Raw genomic sequence first — 23,751 nt, 5'->3', positions numbered from 1 at the left:
AGGAAACTGCCAGCTGCATAAATTAAAATAACATGTATTTATATATAAATCATGTACCTTTTTTTTATTTTTGAAGCTTCAGGGACTCTTATTTTATATTTCAGGTGCAAGATGTGATGTTTGTGCTGATAACTATTATGGCAATCCAGAAGTGCCAGGTGGCAAGTGTACGCCATGTGATTGCGGTAATAATGTGGATATCTCACGTTCTGGAAACTGTAATTCTCGAACTGGTGAATGCCTTCAGTGCCTTTTCAATACAGCTGGCTTCAACTGTGAAAGATGTAAAGCTGGTTATTATGGTGATGCATCAAGTCAGCAGTGTAGAGGTTTGTTCAACTTGTATTTTTTTGTAATTGGTTACGTGTATATCAAATTCTCCTTTTAACATATTCAGAAAATATTGTCTGTGTTATGTCATATTGCAGCAGTGGTAATTGTTTATTAGTCTGTGGATGCTGTACCTTTTTGTAATTAAGAAAGGCTATAAGAAGGGAATTTTTAAATTCCAGACATTGGTATATGTGCTCTGCTACTATATTTGATCAGTGTGACTTGTCTTTTCACATTACTAAGTACAGTATTAAATTAATTTTGTTTTCCACCTTTATGAGGATGGGTATACTGAAAATGTAAGTGCAGTGCCTCTACAGTTACCACAATCAGTCAGGCCAGCTTTTTTTTTTATCTGCAATACTCACAGTTTCTAATTATCATGTTCTGTTTCAGCTGAAATTACAGTATATATGCAATGATTTTATCATGGCCTGGTGCTTTTCTTCTCAAAAGTTTTTGATTACTGATTACATTTCAAAATCACAAATTCATTCATTAGTATATTCAGTTCTTCAGCTTACACCTCATCAGTCAAAGTATTCACTTATGCCTGTTCAGCCCAGTGTTGTCTTCTTTCATTTAGGCAGGCATTTTAATTTTTTTATTTTCACTCATGGACATATCATAAATAACAGGAATTGAATGGGAAACTGTGTATGTTTATTCAGGAAAAGCAGATCCCCTAAAATCATTGCCACTTCATGAGCTTTTGGCTTTATCGACATTATTCCCTTGTTTTTCGACATTATTCCCGTTTTTCAAGATATTCTTTCATCTCTTGCATCCCATTTAACTTCACATTCTAGATTTGATGGTTAGCACACACTGCTTTGCATTCTTTATCTCATGAAATTTTTCTGCAGTTACCTTATGCTTTTGTATATTCTGTATTGTGTGCCAGGTCTCATCCAATGCCCAAGGTTCCTATCTTGTTACCCCATAACATAATATGTACCTCCTTTTCTAGGAGACTGATATATATTCCTAATGTTAATCCACCTTCACTGATTTTCAACACCTGATTCAGATCTTGCAAGTAGTAATCTACTATTCACAACACTCCAGTCAGCCAATGCCCTTTCTGCATTTGCTGTTAAGATCAGGCCCACTCCTCTACCAATTCCTTTTGCTCTTGGAAAAGTATGCTCCATCCAGTCTATTTTCCAGTTTCTTTGCACAAATACTATGATGTCCAGTCTGTATCTCTGTAATTCATGTTCTGCTTGTTGCATCTTTGCAATATGATTTGCAAGTCTTACCTTCTGATTTTTTATTTTCAATTTATCCCTGGAGATTCTGAACATTCCCATATCCAGTTCTTAAATGTTGTTTATCCATTTATGTGGCAGAATCCATGAGAAATTCATTGGCTCTACTATAAAGGATAGGGAGTTCCTCATATTACATCGACTACAGCAAGTATAGTTTAGTGTAGGTATTTTATGTTTATGCAAGCATTTATCATTTTAATCGAGTTATTTGTTGAGTATTGTCATGTAGCATTTCTTTTCAGAATGTGTCTGCAATATTTTAGGCTCTGATCAAAGCATTGGAGTTTGTGATCATGAAACAGGACAGTGTCCATGTTTGGCCAATGTCTTGGGGCAAGAGTGTGACCATTGTGCACCTAACCATTGGAAAATTGCATCAGGAGAGGGTTGTGAACCCTGCGCTTGTGATCCTGTAGGAGCTTATTCAAATCAGTGCAATGAGGTAAGTGTTGTGATTGAAGTTCATTTCTTAAATATGTACATAACCATTTCCTTACTACAGCCTATCAGCTCTTTACATGAAGGCCCACTTTTTAAATATTTACTAAAATCATTTAATTTATTGTGGTGAGAGAAATATATACTAAAATCATTTCATTTATTGTGGTGAGAGAAATATTTACTAAAATCATTTAATTTATTGTTGTGAGAGATCGTATATTTCAGCACATAAGTAATCTGCATCCCCTGAATTATTCATTTTTTTGAATTATAGTAGTGGCTTGCCTCCCTTAGTGACTAGTACAAATTCAGCCTTTATCCTCTTGTCTTTCTCCCTTTGTTATTATTAATTTTCAAAACTGTCATTTCAAGATTATTAAAAATATTTCCCAACAGCAGTTGACCACTATTTTCATTGGTGAACTAAGTAAATACACTATTGTTTTTTATTTTATATTAATATAATTTTTTATTATGATTTTAGTATCAATTTAAGGGTTTTTTTTGTATGATTTTAGTATCATTCAGTGTTTAAGGTTTTCATTCTGTGTGTATTGTTGCATTTATTCATTTTCTAATAAGTATTAAATATAGAAATTATTGTTTTTCTTAAACTATTTAGTTGTAAGTGTACAAAATACACTCACTGACACACACATGCAGCCTACATAGAGATTTTAATGATTTTTTTTCTCATCATTTCATTGTTTGTTTTACTTTTAGCATTTTGTACTGTACACAGCATGTCATGAAAATACTTGAGAGAGAGAGAGAGAGAGAGAGAGAGAGAGAGAGAGAGAGAGAGAGAGAGAGAGAGAGAGAGAGAGAGAGAGAGAGAGAGAGAGAGAGAGAGAGAGAGAGAGAGAGAGAGAGAGAGAGAGAGAGAGAGAGAGAGAGAGAGAGAGAGAGAGAGAGAGAGAGAGAGAGAGAGAGAGAGAGAGGTGGGGCTGCATAGCACACACCACATTTACACACTCAGACAAGACCAACAGACAGATACATACTCATGCACACAATACATACAGTACAGTTTTTGATAAAATGTTTGTTGTTTGTTTCTTTTGTACCAAAATTGTGCGTTGCTTCTCACCATTTGAAGCAAAGAACTTCAGTAGTTTGTTCCTCTGCCTCCTTTTAACATTAACATCTTACAAACTGATACAGGCTGCACACTTCTTGCACAGAAATACTGTATAGTTTTCCTCAGTTCCACGTTTTTTGTTTGATATGAACATGGTTGGTGTAAATGACACCTTCCCTGACAGCTGCAACATTTTTGGAAGCCATAGCTTTAGTTGAATGTTTTATGAGAGCATGAGATGGCCACGAGCTTGCTGTGTAAACTATTAGATTGATGTGGGCAATATTCACCAGTGTGTGTGGCCACCAATTTGGTAACATGGGAATTTCAAGTGCACTCCTGTTATTTTATTCAAATCAAAAGAGTTGTAGGACTACCTGTTTTTGGAAGATCATTGGTGTGCAGATACTTCCATATTTTCTAACAAGAAATTACTCTACAGTATTATTTAACCCCTTTTTGCAACCCATCAGCTTGAAAGTGGACCATCCATTTTCAGGCTGGTTTATGCTTATATATTCATCTGCTCTCAGTTAATATAATTTTCTTACAGTTTGATGGACAGTGCCAGTGCCGTCCTGGATTTGGAGGTCGCCAGTGTAACCAGTGCCAAGCTAACTTCTTTGGAAACCCTCGTGTCGAATGTTTAGGTAATGTAGTTTACAGTATTTATTGTATTTGTAACATAGAACTTAAGATTTAATCATTCTTTGGGTATAGTACAATATATTGTTTATGATACTGTTTACTGACTAAAGTTGTTATCTTACCCTGAGAAGTTTGAAGGATGTTGCATTTACAGAATTGTGACTTGGTGAAGGTTTGCTGAATAATGTTTCCAATATGTAAATGCAAAAACAGATTAGTGAGTGAGCCTACTTCCTGTTATATTGCATAAAGATCAAATGTATAGAGAAGTTGATGAAGTGAATTGCTATTATGTTAGGTATTTTTAAATCTTTCAATAAAGAAGGGATGCAACTAATGCCCCGAAGAAATCTTTTAATAGTAAAGGTTAACTTCTTTAAAATTAAAGTCATAAATTTGTAAATAACATAACAACCGGAATCTGTGAATGGAGCATTACTACTGTAATTATGAGAGAGGTGCAGCCATGTTCATACATATATGTGAATTAATATGAATGAATACAATTATTTTATTTTTAGTAGGAATTTACTTTGATCATTGATTTGGCTCATGATAAATGACACTGAAGTTAAACAATATAATGGGTAAGCTATTCAAGTTGCAGTTCTACCATGACTTCATAGTGATTTTCAAGATATTTATATGTTAATATGTAAGAACCATTGTGTTACAGTAAATATGCTGAATTGCATGTCTTTGAAGGTGAAATGGAATGTAACCACATTGCCATGATGTGTCAGGTAAGGGTAAATTACAAAGAATGGGGAATAGTATGGCTGACTCAAGATATTTATCAAGGGTTGCTGTAAAACACCATCAATTACAAATTCTCTTCTTTTCATTTAAAAAGTGTAGAGTTCACAGTTAAGATTTATTACACGAACCTTATGGTTAACCAAATAAAAAGCATCTTTGCACAAGTTTTGGCTGATAATCATTACCAAGGATGTTTTAAATCTTAGTACAGGCAGTCCCTGGTTATCGGGGAGCTGGATTTACGGCGCTTGTCTAGCGACAACAATAACTGGATTTGTGGCAACGATAACTGGATTTTCAGCGCCAATATGCACCGACATCCGCTTATCGGCGCTGTTAACCAAAGATTGGCACTAATACCCACCTAATAGAGGCGCCCATCCCCGCTTATCAGCGCCAATACTCGTCAGTTTCCGGTTATCGGGAATTTTCAATTATCGTCACACCGTCGGGAACGGAACCCCCGCCGATAACTGGGGACTGCCTGTAGTTAATTTAAAAAGGGCACCACAGGTACCTAATTACTCTCTGTCATGATACTAGAATCAAGATGCATGTGTAAAGGCTTAAAGATAATTTTTTAGCAGCCTCAAAGAGGTTAAGTTGTACTTGTTGCAATAAGCCTCCAGAGTACTCTGTGGAACAGTGCAAATGTTGCATAATTTTCGTGAAATTGAAGTTAGAGCACTAGCACTTTCTGCTTGTTTATAATCGAGGATTTTGATAATGAACAGAAAGCTCCACAGGTAGCAAATGCTTCATAACTCAGCGACGAGTATTCTTGCTTTGTAGAATTTCATCATGTAAATGCTGTGTCATGTACAAGAAGAGATATGCACACTGACAAGAAAAATACAAAAATAATAGTAGTATTGTAGGTCTATATACCAAAGACAGATGCCTATTACGATGTAAATGAATATCTCTATTTTGATGAGTAATGGTTGAAGAGCCAAGGAGCCATTGCCTCCTTCTGGTAAAGATTTAACAAAAGTAAAATAAGACTTTTGTTTGTTTTATGGATATGTTAGGGTAAAACAATGCACCCTTCTTGGTATAGTGGGAGTGTCTTCCTCCATAGCTCCTCAGACCAACATGAATCCCTGGTTCATAAACATAGGCTAAAACTGAATAGTATAGCAGATGAGATGAGGAACTTGCCCTGCTAATCACTACTTTGCCAGTTTAAGATGATCAGAATTTGCTGGACCTACTCTTTCTGGGCATCAGTTATGAAAGGAATAAAATTTTTGTATTTATTGAAGTTCAGAATTGTATTTTTTTTTATTTTAGAACACAAAACGGCAAAGAAATTAATTTATGAAATATAATAGCATACACATCTCTTACTTAAGTGATAGATTTGAAAAGCTATAGCATGAGTGAGAGAAAGGACTAGTAAGATAGGTTGCAGTTAATAGTGGAAAGCTTATAAATTACATTAAGCATTACGCTTTCAAGGTTGCAGTTAATAGTGGAAAGCTTATAAATTACATTAAGCATTACGCTTTCAAGAGTCTGATTACTTCTTGCAACAGTATTAAGTATCAAAGACATGCTTGGTTTTGTAATATCATTGCTTATATAGTATTCATTGAAAGTCATGAAAGAAATGAACTCAAAAGAAAAATGCTCTGACTGTTTTTTGCTGCAAAACAAGTATCAGTTGATTACTGCTTCTTATTTTTTTGCTGAATTACCCATTTAGTTAGGATCTGACTGATAATTATTTCTCCATAATTATTTACAAATCTTTAATGTCGTTGCCAAGAAATTTCTCTTCAAATATATGAGCTAGTTGTGTTTTACTTCCTGGGAAACTGTCAAATCAGAGCAGTGACAAGGAAATCTTTAGCACTGGATATTTATATTTAGTAAATGTATATATATATATACTGTACTGTATTCTGATCTTAATATATTTGTTTGCAGCTTGCAATTGTAACCGTGACGGGTCAGAGACTCTTCAGTGTGACCATGAGACAGGGAAGTGTAAATGCTTGCAGGGGATTGGTGGAATGAAATGTGATGAATGTGCCAGAGGGTTCACTGGCAGGGCACCGTATTGTCAGCCGTGTGGAGAATGTTTCGACAACTGGGATATAGTTCTTACTGAGTTGAAAGGTAAGATGTTTTTTTAAATAGATACTTTTATACAGTACTTGCAAATCTTTCAAGTCCTACTGCTTGTGGTACCACCACTGATGTTGCATTGTGAAAGGAAATGCTGATCTGTTTTTTTATGGGAATTGAATTAAACAAAGAGTTTCATATTTAAGTCGCTTGCTTTTTCAAATTAATTTTATGATTTGTATACGTAAACTATTTCCTCAGATGCCCTTATATTTCAGTTTGAAGTATATGGCAATATACATGTTTAAAAAAAGGTGACTAAAATAGATAACCATGTTACCCATGTAATGAGAGATTACCTTTGTAAGTTTAAAACTTATATACATTTCCATACTTTCTGTAGAAGTTTCCCTCTAGAATATTGGCATCTGTGCATAATCAGAGGGGAGAGTGAGGCCTTGATATTGAGGAATAAAGTAAATATGAAAAGTACAGTTTGTTATAAAAAGCTTTTATATGTTCAGGTTAAACATCCTTTGTCTTATAGGTGAATACCTTCCATGGCAGGAAGGCAATTGATTCTTAGTTGATACCTCATAGATACATCAGTGAAGTGCTTAAGAACATTTGTTTTAAACCAACCCTTCCAATTTACAATTGTCTCTTCGGACTCACTTCAAGAAGTAAAAGAATATCACTTTCATGTAGCCCTGTAGATATTTGGAACACTCAATCCCCCCCATAGTAGTAGTTTACTTAATCCTTGTGTGGATGTCATATAATACACATCTTCACATTATGCCCCCAAAACTTGCTATTACTGTTCTGATTTAATCATAAATATTAATTTTCATTCTAATTATTCTTTAATTACAATAAACAGCAAAAACTAGGATGAAATCCTCACCGTTTCCTCCATCACCTACAGAAGTTACCCCCTCTGAAATGTAATACCTAAGAATGGGAACATGGGGCTCTCTCTCTCTCTCTCTCTCTCTCTCTCTCTCTCTCTCTCTCTCTCTCTCTCTCTCTCTCTCTCTCTCTCTCTCTCTCTCTCATCATAACAAGTGAAGATGACATCTCCAGTCCCAAGTCATCCACTAAGATAAGGTTTACCAGACCAAAGCATCGGCCAATGATAAATGCACATACACACTGCTGTCCCTCCACAACCTTTAGCAAAAACTGTGTATCGTTCTCTTCTGAATCATTGTAAGCCAAAGACTAGTGGAGGTACAACCTACTCAAAGCTTTCTTATAAAACAAATACTGTACTTTAGATGGTTAATATTTTTATTTACCCAGCATATAAAAATGTCATAGGGCAAATAGAAAAACATACAAGAAATAGTGCAGTTGCAACAGCTATTACTTTCATCAGTAATAATAATAATAATAAATAATAATAATAACTAAAAATTCTGTTTGCCAACAGATTTTAAGTCATCAGTTAAAAAATATAAAAGTTATCTTTTGTTTGCTTCTGAGAGGCAATGCTGTAACCATTGTATATCTGAAAATATGACCTGATGAAATGTGAAGCACAGTATTATTCAGTATCAAAATATGATTGATAAACTTGTATAAAATTTAGAGAAAGGGAAAATTAAATGAATGCATGACAAAGAAACCAACAAAATCTATTTATGAAAAATTCCATGAATGCTTTTTGGTCAGTACTCTGATAAACGCAGTTGCAGGCACAATTTTGTTCAATAGTCTGTTAAACTTTATATACCGTATTACTTGAATTATTTATAGAGTACCATCATTTCATGAGATTTCTTTTATCGTTAACCTTTTATTATATTTTGCCCTGGCATTTTTATGTTTATGAGAACAAGGGCACTAAAATACTTTGAAGTTTAGATACAGTAACTGCAATGCACATCAACCTCTTATGCTTGAATTAAAGAGTATACTGGATTTAGCATTTATGTTAGTTATTTTTTTTTAGTAGACTTTATATTAAACATTTTTTACATTCCAACAGAACGCACAGAAGTCCTCATTGAAGCTGCTGGTCAAATCAAGCAGACTGGAGCAACAGGAGCCTATAGTCATGAATTTGATTCAATGAAGGATAAGATTGATGATGTTAGAGACATTTTGTTGTCTGCAAACATGACTTCACAGAATTTGGTAGCACTTGAAGATCTTATAGCTGAACTTAGGTAACATGTTCAAGATTTTTTTATTGTATAGTATTTCAGGATTGTATTTCTGTACTATTTTAGCCAAAATTTGTTTGGCTGAAGACTCAGTGCACATTTGTATAAAACTAAAGATCAAGATTTGTTTTTTGTAAGTTAAACTGATTTTACACCATTAATGGTCACCATGACTGAATTCCAAGTAACTAATTAATAATAATGGTATATAATTTAAAGCTGAACTATTTTAGTTACAAATTTCATTGTACACCAAGTTAATTCTTACCATTTGAAATTGGCTGGTCTATCTTATGGAGCCCTGGGGGTACCATGAGAGTAACTCCTGTTTATTATGCATAGTTTTTGTACTGTTTATTATCATAAGATGTATACAGTACTGTAATTGTTTTTTATGAGTGTTCTTGTACCTTTCAGTGCAAACCTTACTGCTGCGGGATCTGAACTTCAGGGATTAGAAACAGGAGTTGATACAACGTCTCAGCGTATCTCTTTAGCAACCAATGACCTAGCAGATCTTCGACTACAAGCAGAGGAACTTAGAAATCAGGCAGGAGATTTAAAAGAAAAAGCAACAAAACTCCAAGAAGCAAATGTTGAAGGTATTTATTACTATAATATTCTTTACCATTTCTTCACGATTACTGTTATGCTTTTCTTGCATGTGTGTACACATCAATATTTACATCAGATACATAATACAGATATTAACATTTTTAGACTGGTGTATTATTTTTGTTGAATTTTTTTTTAGTATGTCCCCGTGTTACCGTATTAATACAGTGTACTAACTTTAATTTAGGTATACATACACTGATTGACAGATAATTCCACCTCAGTGGAAGTGCCTATATATTCACAGATCTTGGACTTAACAGTAGCTAGAACATCTGTGAATATGAACGCTAATCTATTACCAGAATTATGCGCAAGTTCCTCAGTTAGCTGGACAAAATCGTAGGATACACAGAACTCAAGAGCAGACCGGCCATGGTGACCTGTGGAATGTGAATTAAGCCACTTGCAGTGCTTTGCATTACAGTCTCCACAGATAACAAGTGAAGCTTTTGAATCCTGTGACTGAGCCATACTAATCCTTTCCAAGAGACAGTCATATGTGGAATTGTCGACATTTGGATTGCGATAAACAGCAAATGCATAAACACTGTAGAACTTAGTGAAAATCTTAAAACAAAGAACTTCATGAAACCTACACTCCAAGTTTTTCTGATAAATAGGTCATCCAGACTTAGTGTATACTGTACAGCCATACCTTGCGCATGACAGATGTTACGACGATTAATAAAGCCAGGGCCATCAAACCCTGGGATGAAAAACTCAACCTTTGTCTTGTTACTACTTACAACTGTCTCAGATGAAAAAATCAAATTGTAATTAAAGGCACAACTCTGGAGATCAAGAAAGCTTGATCTTAAGCCATTTTTCCTACAGTAATTAGTAGCAGGCCCAGGGTTCAGTCCAATGTCTCCCGAAAGAATTAAAATTAACAGTGTAAAATTAGTAGCAAAACTAATAAATAGACTGATAACAACAGCAACACTGTAAAAATCAACAGAACAATAAACAATAATAATAGAATCAACAACACTATTTACATTATTTACAAAAATTCTGTTGAAAGTGAAAATAAACTTGACCATATGTCATTGAAAAAAGTATCGGAAGCAACTGGTCGACAAGGTGAAGCCAGCACACCTTGTAAAGCAAATAAGAAACCTGCCAGGTTTGCCACAACAACTGGGGTAGGGCAGCCAGGATGGATTTGGAAATTATATAAAGCCTTGAAGGAAAAGATTATGTAAAGAAGAAGCCACTTTCCTGATAATCCACCATGCAGCTTTTGCTCTCTCATCAGCATGTCCTTTGCACTTTTTGAAAAAATGAGTAAGTGAACAAAAAGAGGAAAAATGCCTGATTGTATCTTCAAGCAAGGGAACTCAAACCCAAGACCACAAGGCCACAGTACAATGGTTATGGCACAGTCTAAGGTTGGAGAACAAGGTTTGTATTCAGAGTAACCTTCTCTTAGAAAGGTTGCCTACCAAGGCTAATGGGTCCCTTCCACCTGGTGGTTTGATTTCGGAGTGTCTTTCTCCTAGAAGAATTGCCTGCCAAGGTTAAGGAATTTTTGCTACCCTAACTCATGTAGGCAGGGATGTCACACCCTGAAGTGATTGTTGCCAAGAAAAGTCACATTAACCCACTACCCCAGTACTCTAATTAATGAGTGTATTACAATCAGCCAGAGACATGAATAATTGATGAGAGTACATTAAAATCAGCGACAGTGACAAGAATAATTGACGAGTCTGCAATAAAGGCAGTGTCAGACACAGGGATAATAGATGATTCTGCATTAAAGTCAATGTCAGTGACAGGAATAATTGGGTGAGTGGACTGAAGTCAGTGCCAGAGATGGGAATAATTGGGGTGTTTGCACTGAAGTCTGATATGAATAATTGATGATTCTTCATTAAGGTCAGTGTCAAAAACATGAGTAATTGGTGAGTCAGCTTGAAAGTTAATATCATACATGAGTGATTGATGAGTTTCCGTTGTAGATCGATGTAATTGAAGGTTAGATTCCCTTCATCTTTGGTCATGGAAGAAAAACCAATAAAGAGGGAAATATGCTGAATTTCGCAAAGTCGGTAGTCTTCCTCATTTGCGGAAAAATATTCATGAGAACTTTCTCAACAGAGTCAGTAATTGTTGGCTAGAAGGTTATCAGCTAATTACCATCATCACTTCCTCCTACTTCCTTAGTCATGAGCACCTTGATGGCAGTATGCAGAAGTTTGCACATCACTGTTGACTCACAAAATAATTAATGGAAATATTTTAAGGTGCATTGTTCAAGTGCAGCTATTAATATGAAATAAAACAAACTTATGAATAAGGTATCAGTTGTAATGAATACACGGGAAATGACATAAGTAGATATTAATTGATCTACAGTAGTACAGTCATCAGTTTTCCTCTTTCCAAGTACAGTACCCCTTTGCCAGAAATGAAAATTATTGTCATCATAATCATCTTGCCTCCAGCGCCAGACAGTGCAAAGAATTCCTATGAGGATTTGCCATTTATGTTTTTGCTGTCCTGTCACCTCCACAAATCCTCACCCATCTTCAGCCTTCCATCTCACATAATTCTCATCCAAGTAGTTATTACCCATTACTTTACACTTTAATCAGTGAAAGTTTCTGAGCACTTTGTTTGTCACCTTTAGTATTCAGTCAAGGCTTGAATACATGTATGTTGTTTTTATCCACTGAACATGAAAATTTCAAAATTTTTTATACTGTGCTGATGAATATGTAAAAACAATTGGATTAATTTATCTGGTTATTTTATAGGGGCACTCAACCTTACAAGAGTCGCAGGTGAAAGATCAAAAGCTGCAGAAAAACAAGTAGAATTCACTCAGGTTATTGTTAGTGAATCTGAGCGCAATTGCAAACGAGTTGAATTCCTGTTATTGCATGCTGGTGATCGTTTCAACCGTACCCAGGATGAAAATGATGCAAAACTGGCAGAACTTGGTGAAATGCTGGGTGACATGGAGTCAGGAATGCCAGATCTTAATGACCAGGTAATTTAAAATTAGCCCTCCACTGTTACACTATGTTTGTGACAATTTTCAGAGTTGTCATATTTGTGCCAATGATTGATCAAGTTTAGGCAGTCTTAGAAACTAATCTCTTTTCCATTTATTTAATGAAATTTAGGTATATAGTATCTTATTCATTGGCTGTCTTCAAATGTAATAGTGAATTTTACATCTCTGTGACATGATTATATCAACCAAAGCTTGTGGAAGTTAAATAAGACCAACTTGAAACCATACTTTAAGGTGCCAGCTCTTCTTTTTATAGTTTCTCCAAATAAAATGGAACATTAACTTTTGTTATATATATTATTTTGCAACCTGTGGCACAATTCTACTTTTGTTATTTAGCGGTGATGATTCAGTTTTTGGAGTATGGTATCATTTGATATTATTTTATTGAAATATAACATGTCCTTACTCAAGGTATGTGACAGACGTGGTGATCCCTGTGATATTTACTGTGGTGGAGCTGGCTGTGGGAAATGTGGTGGTCTGTCTTGCAATGATGGCTTAGTAAACACAGCTGAATTAGCCTTGAAGTTTGCTGTGGATGCTGAGGAAACACTGAAGAAGAAAGAAGCATCAGCTGATGAATTGCTGAGGGGTGTTTCTGGAGCTAAGCGTCAGGCCAGTGCAGCTTATGATCTAGCTAAGATGGCTTATGATATGGCACACAATGCTCGTAACATGACAGATTCCTACAAGGCAAGAATCTCTGAACTTCTTCAAGAAATTGAAGAGTATTTCAACACACCTGGAGCTAAACCTCAAGAAATAAGAGAACTTGCAGAAGAGGTAGGCCAGCTTTTATTCTTATTTATGATTAAGGCAGAATAATAAGACTAAGAGAACTGTCATCGTAAAATACAAGTGTGATTGGTTTCACTTAAAGATAATACTACTAGCTTAAGAATTAATTTTTCCATATATTCCCTTGTATCTGTGTGCCATCCTCCTCATTTGGTTTTTGACCTGCCCTCTAGACTTTTCTCATCTCCCGCCTTACTCATCACATGGTATTGTAGTTTGACTTAGCAGGCTATCATCTTCCCTTCAAGAAAATTTTTTTCTCAAAGGGCTTATATGTATTACGGTTTCTTTCTTAGCATACTGCACTGAAGTACCTTTTTTTCCAAATCCCTTGGAGCCTAGGGATTTGGATTGCTGAAAATTTGAGCCAACCAAGAGTAGCCTTAAAGTGCATAAGAGGCATAAGATATACTGAATATTTAATTTTTTCCTCTAGCAATGAACTATTATCTCTAATCATTATAAATTTCACTCATTTTAATTGCCTAATCATACAGTAAATACTGTAACTGGAATTGAGATAATAAAGTTAAAAGTTTTATATATATATGGATGCAAAGTACTGTATTTCCTTAGTGTGTTGAAAGTCATTCACAAATTCTTAGAATGCTTTTAGTACCTGAGTCTTGCAAAATTGAACTGCTGTAGTAAGTATTTTCCATTTTTAAGAATGTTAGTTTAAATGAAAATGGATTTTTGTCGGTCAGCATACTCTTTAATTAACAAGGAATTGCTATGATTACATAAACTTGTCGCTGATTTTAAGCACAGGAATTTAAGAAATGAAAGGATGCTCTTTCCATGATCTACAGTTACGTATACAGAAAAATTTTGTGAAATATTTATGTATGAATGTCTACATATTTTTGTTATAAAATATATTTCTCTTTTACAGGTATTAAATCTTGATATTTCTCTGAGACCAGAACAGATAACTAACTTGGCAGAGAAAATTACATTAACAATTGAGTCTCTAACAAATATTGATGCAATCATTGATGCAACAAGAAATGACTTAGCTCTTGCAGTAAATCTCAAAGGTGAGTTTTGAAATATAATACTTGACTCATTTTTAGGAGAATTGTGTTAGTTGTGCTGCAAATGGATATCTTCTTGTTTTTTGTGTGTTTGACACTGTAAGGATTTATCATGAAAACTGCTATATAGACCTTAATATTATATAGAGGAAAATAACAACCTATAACTTCTTACAGTTCAATAAGTTGTTAATTTAAGATTTTACGATAGTAGAAGCATTTGAAAGTACTACAGATGCATATGTGAAATGCTAGTGAAAGTGCATAAAAGGTACACAATTTTTCATTGTAAAATAATTTCTTGGTACTTCATCTGTCAGCAACCTTAGGAAAAAAAGAATACAAAGATTCATTACAGGGAATCTGATTACCTAAAGAGAGAGAACAATAGATGTAAAAATAGCAAATTTTAAAGTGAACTGTATTTTTCGTGACATACAAACCAGAAGGTCTTTACATAGGATTTAGTTTGTGTAATCGAGCTGAAACGGCTGTTTAACTTTCAAACAGTAGCAGGGTAAGCCCTGCCCATTTGTCAGTCTGCACTCCACTTTGCCTTTCTGCCCAGGCACCAGAATGAGGGGTGGCTGAGGTGGGATGTAAATGTAAAAACCTGCAGGTTTGTATGTTAGGAAAAATACAAATTACTTTAAAATTTCCTATTTGTTCTTATACAGATATGAAATACAAACCTCGTTCTTGACATAGGAGACTTACCGATTGGAGGGTGGAGTCTGGATAAATCTCTGAACCCACTAGAAGTTCTACCCACCCAGGAATCCTTTCCTGATCACGAAGAGTTGTGGAAGAATCCTGCACCTCTAGCATGTTGAACATATGGGATGTTCAGCGCCAGACTTCTGGGCATGAATTTATGAGTTTGCATCATTACTTCAAAAAAAGGCTTGGATGAACCGATAATATCGGAGACAGTAAAAGTGCTTATAAAACCAACAGGTTTGTCTTATTGTCGACCCCTCTCTCCCATCGCTAGAGGGGAGGGGGGAGGACTTGCATCTAACAATCTACAAAAGATGGAAGACAGGGTCCTCAGTTATCTAGACTCACCTGCATGACATGTCTGTCCCAGCATGTGACAGTTTGTTAGCTGCCTCTCTGCCCTACGAGAGATAAAGGTAAAAGAGAAAAGGGAGGAGGCCAGTCACTCACACACATTCTCTCTCGCTTACCGTTCACCTTAGGCGAGATGCTACCTGTCCCTCTGGGGGACCTGAAATGTGTCAAAGGACCTGTGGGCAAGACCTCGAAGGTAAAATGATGAGAATGTGGTCAGGTGGGACCATGCCCCCGTCGTAATACCTGTAGAACCCATAGGTTCTTCCAGAATGTGAGGGTCAGGCCGATGCCCCTAACCTAGTGAGCTCTTGCCTGGATTGTCTCCCGTATACTTTGTCATACAAAGAGTATGCCCACTTGATTGTCTCATGAAGCCAGAAAGAGATCATATTCTTGGACACCTCTTTCTTGGTTGAGCTGGTACTAATCAGGAGTTGTCGACACTCAGGCCTGAGATGCTGAGTCCTCTTAAGGTAGTACCACAGCAACTTAACTAGATGAAGTAGCATCTTGTCTTGATCACCACCTACAAAGTCCTCTAGGGAGGGGATTGGAAAGGACTCAGATCTGGTGTCAGGGACCGATGGATTCTGAGTCTTCATTATGAATTCAGGAACTAACTTGAGTGTGACAGATCCCCATCCCCTCAAGTGCTTAACATTGAAGGAAAGGCCATGAAGCTCACCTACTCTCTTCACCAAAGCCAGGGTAAGCAAGAAGACAGTCTTAAGGGGCAGATCCCCGTCTGATGACTCTTGTAAAGGCTCGTGCAGGGCATGAGCCAGGCTCCTTAAGATGAGAGTTCCCTGGGTGAGCAAGACTGTGCAAAGCTTCAAGCATGGAGATCTCCCACGAGAACAAGGGATCTACCCCCTTCAACCAAAGGACTTGGTCAAGGGCAGCTCTATAGGCCTTTATGGCCGAAACTGAGAGAAGCTTCTCCCGACAAAGAAAGATGAGAAAATCCACTACCTGCTGAAGAGTAGCTCTGACTGGAGAGATACCTTGTTAACGACACCAACCACGGAAGATGGCCCATTTCCCCAGGCACACAGCCGCTGAGGGCTTCTGAAGATATCCAGACATCTCCGGTGCTGTGCGACGAGAAAAGCCACTTGCTCGCAAGAAACACTGGATAGTCTCCAGGCGTGAAGTACCAGTCCTTCTACCACCGGGTGATACCTCTCTACATGCAGCTGGCACAGCAGGTTGTGCCATGGGGGAATCTCTTGTTACCTCAGAAAGTAGAACTAGCAGGTCCGGATACAACTTGGCATGTGGCCACTGGGAGCCACCAGGGTTGTCCTGAGATTTAGGGTGATCATGACCCTATTGATCACCCATCAAATCAGACCAAATGAAGGGAAAGCGTAGGCCTCCAGATTGTCTCATGGGTGCTAGAACGTGTCCTCCATTGCTGCCCACAGGTCCAGCATAATTGAGCAGAACACTGGTAACTTCCTGTTGTACCTGGTTACAAACAGATCCAACATTAGGACCCCCTAAAGATTGAACAGTCTTTCTGATACGTCTTGATGTAGGGACCACTCTGTCCCTATCACCTAACCCTGGCAGCTGAGCTTGTCTGTCACTACATTCCAGGGCCCCAAAATATACCTGGCTGACAGCTCTACAAAATGCAATATTGCCCACTCGTGCACCTGCACCACCAACATGTGAAGCTGGAAGGAAACTAGACCACCCTGCTTGTTGAGTATGCCACTACCGTGGTGTTGTCACTCATAAACACCACAGAGTGCCCCATCATTTGGTCCTGAAACTCTTGAAGGGCTAAAAAAAAAGCTGTCTTGAGTCCCAGGACATTGGTGTGGTGTTTGATGTTCTGGTCCCACACACCTGAAACCAGCACTCCTCCATCCCCATCCCTCGATTGAAGCATCCGAAAACGGAAGCATCTTGGAAGGAGGAGTGCCGTTAGGCACTCCTATCAAGAGATTCCTGTTGTCTAGCCACCAAGCTAAGTCTTAACTTACTTCTTCCGAGAGAGGAATTAGGAAGAACGGAGGATCCCTTGCTGGAGACCTAAACTCTTTCATTATCCACTGAAGGGAGTAAAGGTGAAACTGCCCATGAGGGGCCAGCTTCTCCAAAGATGACAGGTGATCGAGAATAACCTGCAACTGCCGAGCCAGTTCCTGCTGAGACAGGAACATCTGCGCTGCCTCTCTGAACCTGCTGATACTTGAGTCTGAGGGGAAGACTCTCACTGCTGTTGTATCTAAAAGCATGCCCAGATACTTTACCCTCTGCTTGGGTGTGAGATCAGACTTCTCAAAATTGATCACCACTCCCAAGTTGTAACAAAACTCAAGAAGTGTATCTCTCTCCTGGGAGCAACTGTGACAAAGAGCTTCCCAGGACTAGCCAATCATCCAGGTACCTCAGAAGACATATCCCGTGCGAGTGGGCCCAAGCTGAGACAAGGATGAACGCTAGAGTGAAAAACTGGTGAGAGGTTGAGAGCCCGAAACAAAGTGCCCGAACTGGAACACTGTCTCCCTGAGGGTTAAGCGGAGGTACTTGTGGGAAGACTGATGGATGGGTACAGTATTTGAAAATATGCATCCTTCAAGTCCACTGAAAGCATTGAGTCGGTCTCTCTGATGGAACTGAGTACTGACCGTATACCATTTCCTTCCTGAACCAGGTCTGGTGAATGAACCAGTTCAGGGGAGATAGGTTGATGACCAGTTTCCAGCCACCTGTCGCCTTCTCAGTTAGAAATAGACTGCTGTAAAACCCCAAATGTCGAGGGACACCGAGTTTTTGGATTATTGTATGTTTCATGAGTCGTGTGTTTTCCGTTGATGTCACTTCCACAGCGCTTTTCTTGAGCATCACATTCACCTCTTCCCAAAGTGCAAGGTCTTTCTGTGTTGTGTATTGTTTTTGTGTTTTTGCCACATCAGTGAGAAATAGACTGCTAAAAGGAACATAAGTCTGAAAGTGGATTGATAGGAACAGAAGTTGAAAGTGGACTGAGGGGTGGCAGAGACTTGAAGGGTACTTGATATCTTACCTGAAAGACATCTATTACCCAGGTCTGCTCCATATTGCTGCCATGTTGCCCAATGGCCTAACAAGGGTCTCTCCCCACCATCAGCAGCAAGTGGGGAGGAACACTGTCCCTAGCAAACTCTACCCTTCTCCTTAACCTTGCTCCCCTTCCTAGCATGGGCAGGGGGCTGAAAGGTGCATGGCTGAGCACCTTTCACTGCTGGGGTAGAAGAAGACTAGGTGTTCCTACGAGGGGCCGAGGAAGCCTGGAACTTCCTCAAACCCAAAGAGGAAGGGCCAGCCTGACTTGAAGATCGGGCTGCAGTGCCACATAAAGACCTGGAGGTCTTGACCACTGCCTGGTGGACCAGCATGTCATTGATCTTGGCATGAAATCTGTCCACTGCAGCCTCTACCTCTCCTCTAGGGAAGAGGGAAGTGGAACCCAGTACTTGTCTGTTTTAGAGTGCCAATGCTGACTCCGAACCGACGAACTTGGAGACCTGAGACAAAACAGCATCTCGCCTCTTGAGCACCAGGTTCACCCACAGGTTAGCTGTGTGATGGGCTATGTAGGTGATGAACCTACCTCCAGACAACATGAGTCTCCTAAATGTAATATCTTCTTCAGGTGTACAAGAACCCGAAAGGAGGATGCAATCTTGGTCACAGCTAGAAACCAAGATCAATCCAGGAGACTTAGGAATGCTGCCATGGCAGCTAATTCCACTCCTGCTGCCTCTGACTGTGAGAAAGAGATGCTTCTGTGCGCAGGCGGTCCAGCTACAGACTGGGACACAAACAAGTCAGGCCCAGGTCAACCTGTTTGATGGGCAGAATCCTTTCTGAGGGAACATAGTATTTCCTCTGGCAAGTGAAAGGCTGAGGGAGTGTCTTGCTCGATCGCCTAGACCGAAGTGAATTCTCCTGTCCAGACACAAGGGAATTCACCTGGTCCAAAACCCCTTTGTCAAGCCTTGACTAAGGCAAGCCCATTGAGACCCTGTGTGCCTTCTGGGGTCCCCAAAAGGACTCGATGGCTAAAGAACAGTCCACAGGAAAAGCCAAGGTCTCTTTCTCAAGATCATAGTGCACTGCTGTATCAGACACATGATCTGAACAAAATGCCTCTGTAACTTGAGGGTGACAGAGTCTTGAGGTATAAAACCCTGAAGTTCCTCCAGGTCACGGTTCTCCTGAGCCACTCCCTTCACAGGCGAGGGATGCTCACCAGAACCCCCTGGTGATATCTCGACCACTTGAGCATGCAAATGTGAACAGGGGCTGTCCTGCAAACATGTTCCAGTCTTCTTAGAAGCTGAAGCCTCTAATGGAGAAGACTGGATGGGGACTTCCTCTTGCCTTGCCCAGGTGAGTGGGCTAGTAGGCTGGCATCACCTTCCCAGGACCCCTGCACTGCTGTCTCTGGAGAACGGGAGGTGGGTGAGTAAGCTCCTGCCCACTCTCTACTCACTTTCTCTCGCTGGGCCGTGCTGGCAGTGAGACCAAGGTCTGTAGACTGGGACCCTTACCAGCCCGGGAAGGTGAGCTCCCAGTGCACTGGGGGTCCATAGAACCCCGGGCAGCGGTTGCTCCCAACAGGTGCAGCAGTACTTTGGGTACTGCTAGAAGAGACATGATAGCCTTCTCTGTGGGGGAAGGCTGACTGCAGGAAACCCTACAGGACTTCTTGCAGATGGGTGAGGCAACCTTCATCTTCCTTCACTTGCTAACTTTGGAAGAGGGAGGGGAGGTGGTGACATCACCAGACAATGAAGATGGTGACGACGACTTCTTATTCCTCTTCTTTGACTTGTTCCTGCTGAAGCTGCCCTTCAACAGCAGGGTGTGGAGGAGGTCACCAAGGGAAGACAAAGTAGATGGTAACAGCTGTGAGCACATCACTGAAAAGATATGTGGTGGCCCTTGAGCTGGTGGATACTGTAACCGTCGAAGTCGTCACGGTTAAGGATGAAGCAGTGACAGGAAGGCCTTCTGACACCTTCAAGTGATTGATTAACCCAGAGACACTTGGCTCTCCTGAGAGGCCTAGGGAGAGCCACAACGCCATAATCCCCTCGGCTTCCACAACACTTTGAACAAAAGTCGGGTTAGGAGAGGCAACCTCTCTTTGCCCTGAGAAGGAGTGTCCTCCAGAAGACAAATCCTCCTCCGAGTGAAAATAAATAGCCAGGGAGGGAACCAGGCTGATCATCTTCCCCTTCTCAGCAGCTCTCTACTGATGAAGCAGCAGGAGTCGGTAAAGGGGAAACCACTCCCTTGGGAGTGGTAACAGCAGGTGGGAGTTCAGCCAGGGGCAAGAAGAACCAAAGAAAATCTTCAGTGTCACCAGCAGAGTATTGCACTCCAATGACACCAGAGAAACCTTCCGTGGCTTCTTTTTCTCAGCAAACTACACCCACTGTTCAGTCGGCCAGACCCGGCACTTAGAACAAGAGCTAGATTGGTTGCAGTCATGCCAAGGCTGAGACACATAGGGAACAAGGGTCAGCCTCATAAGAGGAGAGGAACCGATTGCAAGGCCTGACCCTCCCTGGGCAGCGCCTAAGGTTTACAGGTTTCCTCTCCACAGGCAGTTGTAAATTAGGAGTTTGAATGATGAAATCAAAAAGCAGACAACACAAACAACATATATTTCAATCAAAACGAAGAAAGAAAGCAAACAGCAGTTGAGCAGAGGGCTCAGACAACATCTGTACACAACAGTGGCATCTGGCCACTTCTACATTTGCCACTTTTCTGACTAAGCATTCCTCTCATATATGTGACCAAATGTCTGTGATCATGTAAATTGAGAGTATAGTTATATTATGTATGTTTTACTTTGCAAACATATTAATTGTTTTAATATATTTAACAGAGAGGGCTGATCGAGCTAAGCTGAAAGCAGAAGGTACCTTAGGGGTTGCAAAGCGAGTAGTATTAGCTCTCGAGGAAGCAGCTGCTGCTCAGGATTCTGCAGAAGAAGCCATTATGAAAGCAAGCAACGATATCCAGTTGACTGAGACCCACTTAACCCAGGTTGGTAGCCTACTCATTTATGGCTTTTTTTATTATGTGGCTGTCTTTAAGATCCCAGTTATAGTTTAAGTTTTTAGACTATAAATTGCAACCAAGAGTTATAATTTTTCATGATTGGCAAGGTACTTTGCCATGTAATTCAGATTCACCCAAGCTTCATTAGGGTATATTTTGTAAAGTAATTTCCTTGTTTTGTAGGAATTATAATGCTTGTCAGAGGTATGAAATTCATTGACGTATTTTTGGAAGGCTCTATATTATATGTATTAGTTTTTCATATTTTGTATTGAAAATAAAGCAAGCTTGCATCTTGTAGGTATTGTAGAACAGCCATTAAATTTGTGCAATGTGTTAATGTTTTGAAAAATATGCATCATTTCAAATCAACGATAGAAGATATTGTGAAATATCAACAAAAGTACAAAACACAAAAACCATCTTTTGTCTTAATTTTGTTTTGTGTCACAATATCTGTGGAAAAAATTTACATGATTGCATAGTTTTGTTTATTACTGTAAAGGTTAATATTTCATCTTACTTCCAACATCTTACTTCCAAGTCAAATTCCTTATGAAAATTGAAAATGCACTCTGAGAATTTCACTTTCATTTGTTACAATAAAAGTTTCACAGGTGCAAAGCTTACCTTAAAGAATGTACCCACTTGTTCATATATTTATTAGCTATAGCATTTGAGTAATTTTGGTTAAATTTGTTGAGATACAGTTATCTCAACAAATTTGCAATGCATTATTATTCTTCATACACAGAGTTGATTTTTATGGTGAATTATGAGCGACATGCAAGTGGCAAGCTTACAGTAGAGTGATAGAAAGTGAATGTGTTCGTGCAACAAAAAAATTTCTTATTTTCATGGTAGACATAGGTCAGGGGATGCTGATTAATCCCTTTTAAGAAGAAAGTTGTAAATGAAGAGGGGTGGTACTTGAGTACTTGATATGGCTAAGTCATGTAATTTCCAGTATCTCTTCCTAGTGCTGGGTCTTGTGTTGATGAACTGATGCCATATATAGCACTAAGATCTTTGTGCATATTTAGGTATAAACCCTAAGGCTACCCTTACAAGAGCAGATCAGTTATTCTTTTGATGGAGTTTTGTGGTAGGCACAACAAATATCTGGATGAATTCCAGTATCACAAGTTCCATACCAGATACAAAAAATTTAACATTAACAACCAATGTATGGTGACAGATATGTCTGCAAACTTCTTTAAATCAGACTGAGAACAAATATTTAAAACTGTAAGAATCTTAGAACTTTAGAAAGGAACAAAATACCAATGTGGACAAGAAAACACAGATGTCAGACTCAACCCTGACTCATTTTGACTCCATTTTAGAGGCCAAAAATTGGTCAAGGTTCTTAGTACCTAGAATTGAAATGAAAGTATCACCATTAAGAGTAAAAAAAAAAAACTTTTGCTTAATTAAAAATGATAGCCATAAAAATAGTTTCATGTAGACAATCAAAAGAAAATGAGTGGTCAGTAGAAACCACTTCAGTCTGCCAATTAGAGAAATACTGTACTTGTAAATTAAGATTTTGCTAACATGAGTTTCAGATGAGCTAAATTACAAGATGTGCAAGTCACACCCCACTTGTTAGATTGATCTTCTGTCATAGTTACAAATGTATCAGAGGCACTGTTGAGGGAGGTTTACAGCGCTGGTGTAGTGCTCTCTGATATAAAGATAACAGAAAGTGCTTGCTGCAAGGGAGGGACACTTTTAGCCACTGCCACCAGCAGATGTGGTGGTGCTGGGAGAGGTGCATGTTTTACCAGAGTCAGGATGGCATTAATATTTTGCCATTTTATTTCAGACACATTTAATATCAGAATCATCATATTATAAACATAGAGTAATTAAAGATAATACAGAAATATCGATTAAGGCAAAATACCTATTACAGTATAGTAATAATAATGGTAATAGTCTTGGGTCTTCAAGAATAAGCATATTTTACGCTAAAGTTCTTCAGTTTTTAAAAATTTAATACTAATTTTACAGATTGAAAGTGAAACCAATGCAGCACAAGCTAAAGCAAATTCATCTCTGAGAGAAGTTCAGGCTCTAGAATTACGAGTTGATGAGGTAAAAAGACAATACAAAATCAACCAACGCCATCTGGAAGATACGACTAGTGCTGTAAATCAAGCTGCCCTGAAAGCTCAGCGGGCAGCTAACGATGCTAAAAGTCTAGAAGATGTAAGTAGTGTGTTCACAGTTTTTCTTTTTATATGAGTGAATACTGTACAGTTCTTTACTTTTGGTTATATTTTCAGCAGTTGGATTCAACTACCTCTCAGCAGTTGATACATAACATGTCCTT

General features: G+C 38.6%; 1 protein-coding gene and 1 long non-coding RNA gene across 11 annotated transcripts in view; one reads left to right on the top strand and one right to left on the bottom strand.

Annotated features, from left to right (window-relative positions):
- The window catches only part of LOC136832202 (uncharacterized), a 53,382-nt gene that overhangs the window by 284 nt on the left and 29,347 nt on the right, over positions 1–23,751 (bottom strand). The window lies entirely within an intron of this gene.
- Positions 1–23,751, top strand: part of LanB1 (laminin subunit beta-1) — a 121,945-nt gene that overhangs the window by 84,336 nt on the left and 13,858 nt on the right. For all 10 annotated transcript variants that reach the window (XM_067093026.1, XM_067093025.1, XM_067093024.1 and 7 more), the window contains 11 exons: positions 105–329; positions 1,850–2,049; positions 3,683–3,779; positions 6,469–6,660; positions 8,603–8,783; positions 9,198–9,382; positions 12,161–12,396; positions 12,838–13,209; positions 14,120–14,264; positions 21,238–21,398; positions 23,430–23,627. In XM_067093026.1, coding sequence (XP_066949127.1) covers positions 105–329; positions 1,850–2,049; positions 3,683–3,779; positions 6,469–6,660; positions 8,603–8,783; positions 9,198–9,382; positions 12,161–12,396; positions 12,838–13,209; positions 14,120–14,264; positions 21,238–21,398; positions 23,430–23,627 — 2,192 coding nt within the window. The remainder of the gene's footprint in view (positions 1–104; positions 330–1,849; positions 2,050–3,682; positions 3,780–6,468; positions 6,661–8,602; positions 8,784–9,197; positions 9,383–12,160; positions 12,397–12,837; positions 13,210–14,119; positions 14,265–21,237; positions 21,399–23,429; positions 23,628–23,751) is intronic.

This window comes from Macrobrachium rosenbergii, chromosome 49 (assembly GCF_040412425.1).
Source record: "Macrobrachium rosenbergii isolate ZJJX-2024 chromosome 49, ASM4041242v1, whole genome shotgun sequence".
Classification (NCBI taxonomy): domain Eukaryota; kingdom Metazoa; phylum Arthropoda; class Malacostraca; order Decapoda; family Palaemonidae; genus Macrobrachium; species Macrobrachium rosenbergii.
This window is presented reverse-complemented; position numbering and strand designations above follow the sequence as displayed.